The 13018-nt window shown below is 44.3% G+C and overlaps 1 protein-coding gene across 2 annotated transcripts in view; it reads left to right on the top strand.

Annotated features, from left to right (window-relative positions):
• Positions 1-13018, top strand: part of SLC11A1 (solute carrier family 11 member 1) — a 274961-nt gene that overhangs the window by 92220 nt on the left and 169723 nt on the right. For both annotated transcript variants that reach the window (XM_063933920.1, XM_063933918.1), the window contains exon 2: positions 12581-12681. In XM_063933920.1, the coding sequence (XP_063789990.1) occupies positions 12581-12681 (101 nt within the window). The remainder of the gene's footprint in view (positions 1-12580; positions 12682-13018) is intronic.

Raw genomic sequence — 13018 nt, 5'->3', positions numbered from 1 at the left:
TGCTGGGGGGCATATCAGGTGTAGCTGGCACTGCTGGTGGGCATATTATGTGTATTTGGCACTGCTGTGGGGCACTGCAGCGGGGCATATCATGTGTAGCTGGCACTACTGGGGGTATATCATGTGTAGCTGGCACTGCTGCGGGGCATTTCATGTGTAGCTGGCCCTGCTGTTGGGCACTGCTGTGGGGCATATCATGTGTAGCTGGCACTGCTGGGGGGCATATCAGGTGTAGCTGGCACTGCTGGGTGGCATATCATGTGTAGCTGGCACTGCTGTGGGGCACTGCTGCGGGGCATATCATGTGTAGCTGGCACTGCTGTGGGGCATATCATGTGTTGCTGGCAGTGCTCTGAGGCATATCATGTGTAGCTGGTACTGCTGGAGGGCATATCAGGTGTAGCTGGCAGGCGGCACTGCTGTGGGGCATATCATGTGTAGCTGGCACTGCTGGGGGGCATATCATGTGTAGTTGGCACTGCTGTGGGGCATGTCATGTGTAGCTGGCACTGCTGCGGGGCATATCATGTGTAGCTGGCCCTGCTGTGGGGCATATCAGGTGTAGCTGGCACTGCTGGGGGGCATATCATGTGTAGCTGGCACTGCTGGGGGGCATATCGTGTGTATCTGGCACTGCTGCGGGGCATATCATGTGTAGCTGGCACTGCTGTGGGGCACTGCTGCGGGGCATATCATGTGTATCTGGCACTGTTGGGGGGCATATCATGTGTATCTGGCACTGTTGGGAGGCATATCATGTGTAGCGAGCACTGCTGGGGGCATATGTGTATTTGGCACTGCTGGGGGGCATATCATGTGTATTTGGCACTGCTGGGGGGCATATCATGTCTACCTGGCACTGCTGGGGGGCATATCATGTCTATCTGGCACTGCTGGGGGGCATGTCATGTCTATCTGGCACTGCACTGCTGGGGTTATTATGTGTATCTGGCACTGCTGGGGTCATATCATGTGTATCTGGCACTGCACTACTGGGGTCATTATGTGTATCTGGCACTATACTGGAGACATTATGTGTAAGGAACACTACTGTGGGCGTTATGTATAAGGCTGTGAATTGTGTGCGTAGAGGGGGGGTGAAAATATATTTATTTATTTATAGTTTGACTATATGAAGTTGCAAGGCCATACCCACTTTTCCAGGAAGGGGGGGGGTGGCTTTGACATTTTCTCACTTAGGCTGGTAGTAGGCCTGGAGCCGGCCCTGCTACACCCTTTATATTATTGGCGTTTAAAAAAAAAAAATTTTATCTGCAAAGACAGTGAAAGTAGACATCTGATTGGTTGCTGCTGTGTACTGCAAATTTGCACTTAAATCCATTGTTAGTAATAACCTTCAATGCGTGTGAGGAGAGTGTGGTGGGAAAAGTCTGCTTAGTCAGTAACAAAAATATTGAGGCCAAGTTGCACACAGGTCTGACTTGCAGATGTAATGCGTATGTATTTGCACAGTGCATATTTGGGGAGCCTAGTGTATAGGGCTTTAGAGAGGTACTTTGAGGATGTGGCCTACTATAAGGAGGCATGGCCACGCCTCCTTACTAAAAAACTGTAAAATTAGCTTTTGTGGTTTCGCATAGCCAGAGGAGACCACAGCCGGCAGCGTGTACTTGAGTTACAGGGATTAGTCCCCTCCATCAGGCCCAGGTAATTAGTACTTCAGATAACCATGAGAAAGTAAAAACACCAATACTTGTAAAACTGTTAGCAAAAAAGGTCTGGTATCCGATGTAAGCGCTGCTCCTAGAAGGATGTTCTTGATTGTGTATATACCAACCAGCACTTTTATACTTGAATTTAACTCACATTTATTGAAAAGTATACTGTATATAATGTTTTAAGTGACACAGGGCACTGAACCTTTATATTAAAAACACATAAATCACATATTGGATCTGGTACCAGAATTGTACCACAGATTTAGTGACACAACACAAAGCACCTTGGGCCTAGTTTTGCAGGGCTACGATCAGGCACACTGACATGCAGGGGGACTCCCAGCACAGGGCTAGTCCGCCCCGCATGTCAGGCCCGTCCCCTCCCCCCTGCAGAAGTACAAAAGCATCGCACAGCGATGGCCGGGAGCTACTCGTCGCTGCCCGGATCGCAGCGGCTGCATGTGATGTCACGCAACCACTGCGGCCCGCCCCCGCATGGTCCGGCCACGCCTGCTTTAGCCGGACCGCGCCCACAAAATGGCAGCCAGACGCCGCCGTGCCGCCCCCTCTCGCCCAGCGACCGCCTCTGCCTGTCAATCAGGCAGAGGCGATCGCTAGGCAATGACAGCTGTCGGCTGTCAGCCATTGATCCCTGCGCTGCGATGAACGGCAGCGTGCGATCAGGTCAGAATGACCCCCTTAGTGTGAACAAAGAATTTAAACAAGTCTGGTGTTGGCATCACAGTATAAAGTGCATAAAATGGCAGGTACTCCTGGTTCATACCGTGTGGGACAAGTGGTGTGCGCCTCGTTGTTAGAGTTCCTGGTTGGCAGTCCAGCAACACACCACAAGCTTTGCCCAGTTGGAGGAACAAATTCAGCAGGAGTCCAATGAGTTCAGAACGCGGTCCTTAGCACAACGTGTTTTGGATGTGGATCATCCTTTGTCAAGTGCATCTAACCGCAAGTGTCCTGAGGCAGTATTTAAAGCCCTAATCTGGATATTGAAATTCTTAATTGCTTATATTATCTTAATATCAAAGGGGTTAGCTGACGAAGTGGGGGCAAATTTTAGCCCCTTTTGTAAAATAGTCACTTCTTCCTTTACAGCCCCGGGCTCACCCTCGCAATGGTCTGGACACGCCTGCGTTGTCCGGACTGCGCCCCACCAACGGCATTCTAACGCCGTTGGCATGCCCCCTCCCATCCCATGACCACCTCTGCCTGTCAATCAGGCAGAGGTGATTGCACCAGTGAGATGCTTTTGCATCTCACTGGGTCTTACTGGGTATGGCCGCTGCACGTGCGCACTCCAGAAAGGGTATCAGGCTACGATCGGGTCTGAATTTGGTCCTATGTCTGTACCTCCCAAGCTACATAAGCATGCTATAAAATCATTAAGAGAAAATCATGATAAAATAATTAAGCCGGCGGACAAATGAGGCTTAGTGGTAGTGATGGAGAGAGAGGACTACATAAAAGAGGTCAGTCGTCAATTGAGAGATATTGACACATATAAAGAATTAAGAAGTGATCCCTCTGCTAGTATTATAAACAAATTAAAAGCTTTGACTGAGTAGGCTATACAAAATGGTGTTATAACACAAAATGAAAAAGCTTGCTATTAAACCTCCGGGAAGACCCATTATTTCTGTGTCTCACAATATCACATCTCATTTGTCCGCCCATGATTGACCACTTCTTACAACCTTTAGTTATTAAAAATTATGCCTACTTGACACCTTAAGAAAATTAGACCAAAATGTAACTGGGAGAGGAGTGGGTGAGGGATTTGTAGGTCAGTGTGAGAAGATTGAAATGGATTCTGAAAGGGAAGGGAAGCCAGTGAAGGGCTTGAACGAAAGGGTAGGTGGATGAAGTACGTTTGGTGAGGAAGATGAGCTGGGCAGCAGCATTGAGGAGGAGATTGGAGTGGAGAAAGGTATTTGTCAGGGATGCCAGATAGGAGAAGATTACAGTAGTCCAGTCTGGAGATGACCAGTGAGTGGATAGGGGTCTTAGTGGCATCCTGGGTGAGAAAGGTTCTGATCCAGGAGATATTGTTGAGATAAAAATGACTGGTTTGTGAGAGGTGCTGAATGTGTGATTTGAATGAAAGGGAGGAGTCAAGGATTTCTCCAAGACATCACACTTGGGGGCTAGAGGAGATAGTAGTGCCATTAATAGATAATTAAATTGTTGGAGGTGAGGTTGTGCGGGAGGGTGGGAAGATGATCAACTCAGTCTTAGACATGTTAAGTTTAAGAAAGCGCGTGGACATCCAAGAAGAGATAGCAGAGAGACAGTTGTATATACAAGTGAGGAAAGCATTAAGAGGTTAGGGGAGGAAAGATAGATTTGAGTATCAGCAGCATAGAGATGATATTGTAAGTCAAAATAGTTCACCTAAAGAGGACGTAGAGAGAGAAAAGGAGAGGATCAAGAACAGAACTTAGGGGAGCACCTACAGTTAGTAGATGTGTGTGTGTGTGTGTGTGGGGGGGGGGGGGGTGAAGCCATGAGAGGAGACAGAGAAGGAACAGTCAGAGAGGTAGGAGGATAGCCAGGAGAGGGCATTATCATGCAGACCAAGGGAGTGAAGGATTTGCAGAAGGATAGAGTGGTCAACAGTGTCAAAAGCAGCAGAGAGGTCGAGGAGAATAAGCAAAGAGTAGTGGCCCTTGGATTTAGCAGAAAGGAGGTTATTGCAGACTTTTGTGAGGGCAGTTTCAGTGGAGAGAACGGAAGCCAGGCTGGAATGTGTCAAGCAGTAAGTGGGAGGAAAGAAAGGCAGTAAGGCAGTTATAAGCAATACGCTCAAGGAGTCTGGAGGCTAAAGGGCGGAGAGAGATGGGTTGATAGTTGGAGAGAGTATATAGATCAAGGGTAGGATTTTTAAGAATAGGTGAGATGAGTGCATGCTTGAAAGCAAGAGGGATAGAGGCTGATAAGAGGGAGAGATTGAGGAAGTGTGCAAGATGTGAATAGGCACAGAGATAGAGGTCACGGAGGAGGTGGGAGGGAATATCGTTAAGTGGAGGGGGGTGAGAAATTGATGAGGGCCATGACTTCCTCACCAGATACATGGGAGAAAGATGTCAGAGTTGGTAAGAGGAATGGGGAGTGGTGAAAAGGGAGAGGGGGTGACTGGTTGCTGATGGTTTGGTGGAATGTGATGTCCTGACGTATGGAGTCAGTTTTGGATGTAAAGTAAGTGGCAAAGTCAAGAGCAGAGAGTGAGGAGGGGAGACAAGGTGGGGGTGGGCAGAGGAGGGAGTTGAGAGTGGCAAAGAGATGCCGGGGGCCGAAGACTGGGAGGAGATGAGGGTCTTAAATTATGAATGTTTAGTGAGGTAAAGGGCAGCACTGAATGATGAGAGAATAAGTCTGAAATGGAGGAAGTCTGCCTTAGAGCGTGATTTCCTCCACTGTCGCTCAGCAGTACGTGAGCTTTTTTTTCAAATATCTTGTGCATTTGGTGTGCCAGGGTTGACGTGTTTATCTGCAAAGGTGAATAGTGGTTGGTGCGAGCAACAGAGCCAAGAGCAGAAGTAAGGGAAGCATTGTACTGTATGTGGCTTGTTCAGGGCATGAGAGAGACAGTATAGGTGAGAGAAGTGAGTCAAGCAGGGAGGATAGGGAAGTGATGTTGATAGCCTTAATGTTACATTTAGTGATGGTAGCCTTAGGAATTAGAGATGGAGTAGCAGAAAGAGTTAAGTTAAAGGAGAGCAGGTGGTGGCCTGAGAGGGGAAATGAGGAGTTGTTCAGGGCATGAGATAGACAGTGGTGTCGATAGCCTCAATGTTAAAGGAGAGCAGGTGGTAGTCTGAGAGAGGAAATGGGGCATTGTCATACCTGGGCACAAGACCGAAAAAATCCATCTCTTATGTGTAGAATTATTTTGGCCCAAATTCTGACAATATCTGTCCAGCCATCTTTAGTGTTTGCAAAGCTACAGTTAGCAGAGGTAGGGACGTTAACCATCTAGGAATCTCCTCCCTGTTATGGCATTTGCAGCAAATTCATGGTAAGTTTTGGGGAAAATCATAAACTTGTGCTAAACAAATACCAACAAGCAGTCCAGCATCAGGTACCTCCCTTCTCATAGCTAGATTACAGCACCTGCAATCTCCACAACCAACACCTTCATCATCAATATCCTCCCTAATGATCAGAGGTTGTCCTGCATCTAATTTGATAAGGCTAGGTGACTATCCAGCATTGCTCAGAAGAATCCTCGAGTGCTAGGCCTGCTCCTGCTGTGGATGGATCATCATCCCAGAAGGGGACCAAGAAGACAACTAGTAGTTTTAAACAACAATTGACTTACTCAATACTTTGCAAAAGGAAGAAAATAACAAAGCTGTTACCCAGTCACACAGAGGATCACTGATGCCATGATGGCTAAACAAGTATTAGATTTGTGGCCATTAATGTAGTGGGTTTTAGACAGTTAATTAAGGTCCTGTGTCCCTGGTAGCAAATTCTGTCTTGGTTCCATTTTACTAGACAAGCAATTCCTCGGCTGTACAAGGATGTTAAAAAAACAAACTAATTATTGGTCTACAAAATGCCAATGTAGCTCATTGGGCAGGTGAATCGTCTTTAGCAGCATGAACAGCAGCAGCATCTAATAAACAACACCAGCTCATTCAGAGGCAGGCTGGTCTGTGTGTCACTGGCTTCACTAAGAGGCATACCGCTGACAACCTGTTAGAAAAACTAAGGGATGATAGAAAAAATGGCTTATCCAGCTTGGACTCTCCTCAGGATTTGTGATAATACTACATAGTTAATGAGGTTGAACAGAGGCAAAATGCCCATCGGGTATTCGTATTAAGCAGTGCATATTATAATGCACCAGCCAAAATAATGGTTTCGTACCTATTGACAACTATATTTCTTATCACTCCCATATACATAATGGCCCTCATTCCGAGTTGTTCGCTCGCAAGCTGCTTTTAGCAGCATTGCACACGCTAAGCCGCCGCCTACTGGTAGTGAATCTTAGCTTAGCAAAATTGCGAACGAAAGATTCTCAAAATTGCGAATAGAAATTTCTAAGCAGTTTCTGAGTAGCTCGACACTTACTCTGCCACTGCGATCAGTTCAGTCAGTTTCGTTCCTGGTTTGACCTCACAAACACTCCCAGCGTTCGCCCAGACACTCCCCCGTTTCTCCAGCCACTCCCGCGTTTTTCCCAGAAACGGCAGCGTTTTTTCACACACTCCCATAAAACGGCCAGTTTCCGCCCAGAAACACCCACTTCCTGTCAATCACACTACGATCAGCAGAACGATGAAAAAACCTTGTAATGCCGTGAGTAAAATACCAAACTTCTTAGCAAATTTACTTGGCGCAGTCGCATTGCGAACATTGCGCATGCGCAGTTTGCGGAAAATCGCTGCGATGCGATGAAAAAGAACGAACGAACAACTCGGAATGAGGGCCAATGTCAATATATTAAATGTTATAGCTTTGGATACCTATTTCAGCTAGAAAACTGTCCAATCCATTTTTTAAATGCATTTTTTGAGTCCACCATTATTATCTTCTCTGGCAGGGAGTTCCAAACCCTTTCCTACATTGTGTACAGAATTTTCTCTCCTCTAGCCTCAATGAGTGCCCACGTGTCCTATACAGAGTTTTATTAGGAAACAAATCCCCTGCTAACTCTTTGAATTGACCCTTTACATATTTGAAGATATTAATAATGTCTTCTCTTAGTCTCCTCTTTTCAGCGGAATACAAATTTAACCTAGTAAGCCTTTCCTCATACTCCAGAGTCTCTAACCCTTTAATCAGTTTAGTAGTGCGCCTTTGAACTCTATCGAGCTCCCCGATATCTGTTTTACAATATGGTGCCCAAAATTGAACACAATATTCCAGATGCGGACGTACCAATGATTTATATAGAGGCAGGATTACATTCTCATCCCTTGACTCAATACCCCATTTTATGCACGCAAGGACTTTACTTGCCTTCTTTGCTACAAATATTGTGAGAGCATAAACTTGGTGGTACAGGGATTTTTAAGAAATGACAGGGGTGTGCAGGAGATGCTGTCTGTGGGCCGAAAAATTTAGGGATATTTTCGGCATTCAGCAGCTGCATGCAAAAGACTGCAATGTCTGCAAGAACAGATCAGTGTCGAAGTCAAAAATATTACATAGAAAGAATATACAAACTCTACACATATAAGTCACTATACTTGCAAATACGCGCAGCGAGCACAGCAATATATGGTAACACACGCATTTACACGGACATGCCACAGAGATGGATTCAACACTTATTTCATACAGTACATAATTATAATAATATCAAGCGCCAGACATCATAATTATTTAATATTATATAATGAAGTGATGTCATGTATGTGTATTATTTGAACGAAGCAAGATACACCTGTCATATTTGGTATCAAAGCAAGCAGATTAATGTGTAGATTCATTTGATACTTGTTATTAAGTTGTAGGACATTGCAACAAATAGTTATGATTAAATGTATGAAAGCTAAAATCACTCTTATTAGGATAGTGGACAGGAAGCTCAGGCCAGCCCCTTTTGATGTCTTCAAGGCTGAACCTGTTTAGCATACAAACAGACTAGTGACTCATCATGAATGAGAAAGTTCCCTCCCCCAAAACTAGATAACACAGTACAGAGACACACAGTGGGCAGTGGCAGTTTTTTCCCAGACGATGATGGAGATGCTGTCTGCCCAGTTCCTGCATGATTTTACACAGAGAGAGAGAGAGAGTGATATGGAGAGACAAATTTATATGAGAAAGGAATGGTATTGTATGCTGTAACTGTATGTATTAACTGCTTACTGTATGAGTTGTAACTATGTAACTATAGGTATACTGTACATTGTAATATATTGAATCCATATCCTTTTAATAACAAATATATACATCAATGAGCTTTGGAACTCAGATAATGTGTGGGTGTATTGTTTTCTCTTATGGGATGCAGTGTTTTGCGTTGTATAGCGCACATTCATGGCACATGGTAATTAGAGGTGCAGTCCTTTACAAGATATATTAGAGCGGGCATTTTAAATATTTGTTAGAAAGCAATTTGGGATTTTTCAGTTTGCCCTGCCACCAACTAAAGCAAAAGGTAGTAGTAACAAGGTGGAATTCCACACTTTACATGCTTCAGCTGATGGAGGAACATCAAAAAGCCATCAATAGCTACACAGCAAGCCATGACATTGGGAGAGGAGGGAAAATGTACTTTTCTGCATCACATCACAGAATATTTTCCATGTTGAGCAAGGTGCTTAAACCATTCGAAGTAGTCACCTGTGAAGTGAGTTCAGATACTGCCAGCTTGAGTCAGTTGATTCCCCTTATTAGACTTTTGGAAAAATAGCACGAGAAATTGAAGGAGTAGATGAAACTACTGATTCTGCTAAGTATATCACACTTGTAGATCAAGTCTTTTATTCACTTTGCCAGGTTCCAAGAGTTGTCAATATCTTGAAATCAGATAACTACGTTTTGGCGACCGTGCTTGATCCTAGGTTTAAGTTGTATGTCGTGTCTTTCTTTCCAACTGACCCAAATCTTAAGAGATGCTAAGGGCTCCTGGTGGGCATGTTGGCAGCTCAAGTGGTACATGACACGACAATTTAGTTTCTCCGGCAACTGAAAACACATAGTGAGAGCTGCTCAATCAGTTTGGCAGTACTTATCAGGTGCATGAAAGGGAAGGCTCACAGAAAACAGAAAGGGGGTGCTTTTTCAACCTTGGTATGACCTGCACACTAAATAATCCTTACAACATTACTTGAAAACTATATGGTAATAGAAATTCAGATATATTTGTTGCATATATTTGCAAATACAAGGAAAGCTGCTGGGCCCCTTCAAGGCTTCCCTGATTACCAGCAGACCCTACACTGCATGATAAAAGTGCCCATTTTGCCCACTTAGGGCCATGTCATTGTCTATTGTAAGGCCTCATGATAAAGGCCCATACAAATATATATATATGAGTCATGTGTGTCCCGGCACTTAGCATACATGAAAAAATGGCTCCTGGTGCCCTCCAGGCAAAGGTTTGCTGTACACAGGTTTGGAATAGGCGGCACTCGGAAGGTCTTAAACCAATGAAATAAATATACTGTGGCAACAGTAAATATTTCTAATGTTTCGGAATCATTCAATCCGTCATCAGAGAACAAATTCATACATACTTTTACTCACCTATATAGCCCAAGCACCAAGAGATCACCCGTGCTGCGGTGGAATCCCGGCCGGGAGCGGCGCACTGACGTCATCAGGACACGTCCCATTCAGTCCCACCCACCTGTCACTCCCTCCAGTTGCTGCAGAAACAGTAAACAAACCACTGAGCTGTGTGAATAGTGTGAGCACTGGAAGAGATAGCAGGGCAAGACATAAAGAATAAACAGAGAATCCCAAACCAAACAGGGAGCAATACATAAGTACTAGAGCATAAACAAGGAATTAGGAGATTAAACATACTACAAATGATCCAAAACATAAAAGAAGACAGAACCAGCATAGTCTAAACATAGACAGCAAAAGCGATCTATATGATAATGAGGTAAGCATAATTAAAGAAAGCATTGTAAGGATAGATGTTCATTCAAGCCATGCAGTTGAATGGTATTGAGATTGAAAATCCATTTTGCTTCCATCCTCAGGAGCATCCTATCACGGTCATCACCACGGATAGGGCAGGGAGCTTGGTCTATCATCTTGTAGCGCAAGGTAGCCAATGGATGCTTGTGGTCCCTAAAATGTCTGGCCACCGGCTGGTCACAGGGCTTACCCTCCAATGCATGACGAATTGCACAGCGATGTGCTGCCATCCTCTCCTTGAACTGTCACGTCGTTTTGCCGACATAAAGTAAACCACACGGGCAGCGAATAACATACACAACAAACCTACTACTGCAGGTAAGTACTTGGCGGATCTTAAGGATTTTCCCAGAGTGCAGATGCTTAAATGTATCTCCAGATTCTAGAAAGCCACATGTAGTGCATCCAATGCATTTATAATTGCCCGGTTTCTTGGACATAAAATGTTGTACTGGGGATCTGCCATGGGATCTAATATCCGTTCTGACAACCATGTTCCTAATATTCCTGCCCTTGCGATAACAGGGCATTAGATGACAATTTTTCAGAGCTGGAATCTCCAGATCTTCACTGACCATAGGCCAATGCCGCTTTGCCACTTTCACAATGTTCTGGCTAGCTGTCAAGTAAGTATTGATAAAAGAAATACATTCAAATCAGGACACAGGCTTAGAGAGGGATCTCATCGTTGTTTCCCTTGGGATCATGCGCACTCTTTCCTTCGTGTGTTCAAGTTCCAAAGGGTCATAGCCTCTATGAATAAATCTCCCAATCATATCATCCATATGTTGTTCAGCCACCTCAGATCCTATGTACCCTTAGTAGTTGTGAATATGGTAAACTTTTCTTCATGGGTAATGGATGATGGCTCCTAAGCTGAGAGAAAGGTATTGCGGTCCGTGGCCTTCCTAAATATTGATGTGATCAGGCCATGCTCTGTCAGGTAAATCGAAACATCAAGATAATTAATTTCATGGTCACTAATCGTGAAGGTGAATTTAATGTCATTGTCAGCCAGGTTCACATGTTCCAACACTGTCTCCAAGGAAGTGTGAGTTCTCGTCAAGAGCAGCAATATGTTGTCTATATAACGAAGGAAAAGTAAGTTGAAATCTGTCAGAAATAGCTTTTGTTCAACTCCGAACATATAACAGTTTGCATACATGGGGGCACGTGTCCTGATGACGTCAATGCGCCGCTCCTGGCCGGGTTTCCACCGCAGCATGGGTGATCTCTTGGTGTTTGAGCTATATAGGTGAGTAAAAGTATGTATGAATTTGTTCTCTGATGACGGATTGAATGAATCCGAAACGTTAGAAATATTTACTGTTGCCACAGTATATTTCATTGGTTTAAGACCTTCCAAGTGCCGCCTATTCCAAACTTGTGTACAAATTGAGGTCAAGCTTGCCTTGGAGCCACCTCTGGGATCTCCGAGTAGCACACAGGAAAAAGAAAGCCTTCTATATGCTGATCCCATAATATGTATTTTACAACTGGTAACACATAGTGGTAGCTGCTCAATCAGTTTGACCACTCCCTTTCATACACCTGATAAGTACTGCCAAACTGAGGGAGGGCCCAAGGACAATTCCATCTTGCACCACTTTTCTGTTCTGCCATTACTGTGTGTCAGTGTTTCATAGGTGTGCTATAACTGTTGTGCCGCTGCTCTGTGTAACCACCCAGCTTGCTGTGGTCTTTGGCCAATATTGGTAAAAGTAATATTATGAGCTCTGTGAGGTGGTCAAAATTGACTGGAAATGACTGGAAATTATCTTATTGAGGTTAATAATACTGTAGTAACAAAAAAGGCACAAATTATGTGATTTTTGGAGTTTTTATACATTTTTGAAAACAAATGCAGATCCAAAACCAAAACGCTTGAGGGTTTTTTTGGCAAAACCAACACAAAAAGTTAAAATTTAAAACCAAAACACTGGGGTCGGCACACACATAGGGGGTAGTGCTTACACATAGATATGTCTGTGTTCAGATATATCTCATGCACCTAGTAGAGGGTTGTTGCAAATACGTACTGATAATGATGGTGGCTATGACACCAAGCCTGTGGATAGTGGTGGTGCCCTCACATAAATATGTGCAGCTCTCATACTGGCAAATATCCACAATTACTTCAGTACATGCAACGCAGGTGCCATTGTGTCCGGCTTGTGTAACTATGAATGTCCCCATTCTGTTTTCATTATTTTCAATTTCTTGATATTAAAAATGCACATTGATTTTAAGCCAACATTTGTGATCTTTTTGTTAAGATGAACAAAGAAATCGGAGATATGGAGCTATTGCAGAAAATGTTGATGAACCAACACCGGAGTACATGGCTGAACTGGTTTCCATTCCTTCCACAGGGAGTGTAAGTTATGAATTCTGATCAGTAAGCCACAGAATACAGTCTGGTGCATTGGATGGGGATCCTGAACAAAAATTGAGAACTAGTGCAGTAACAAGGCACCTAAGTGACAATCCCATATGTGACAAGCAGCGCAGGTAAAGTCTAGCGATGCACAGGTCAGAGGCAGATCCAAGAGACTAGTGCCACTGGGAGGAGTAAAGAGGACAAGCTCAGATTTGGACATATTGAGATTTAGACAGTGTTGGGACATCTAAGTGGAGCTGGTAGAGAAGCTGTTGAATAGCAAGAAAAAAAGGAGAGAGATGAGAGAAGGAGACGTAGATTTTAGTGTTGTGTG

This window comes from Pseudophryne corroboree, chromosome 7, assembly GCF_028390025.1.
Source record: "Pseudophryne corroboree isolate aPseCor3 chromosome 7, aPseCor3.hap2, whole genome shotgun sequence".
Lineage (NCBI taxonomy): Eukaryota > Metazoa > Chordata > Amphibia > Anura > Myobatrachidae > Pseudophryne > Pseudophryne corroboree.
The sequence above is the reverse complement of the archived record's forward strand: the minus strand, read 5'-3'. Positions and strand labels throughout refer to the sequence as shown.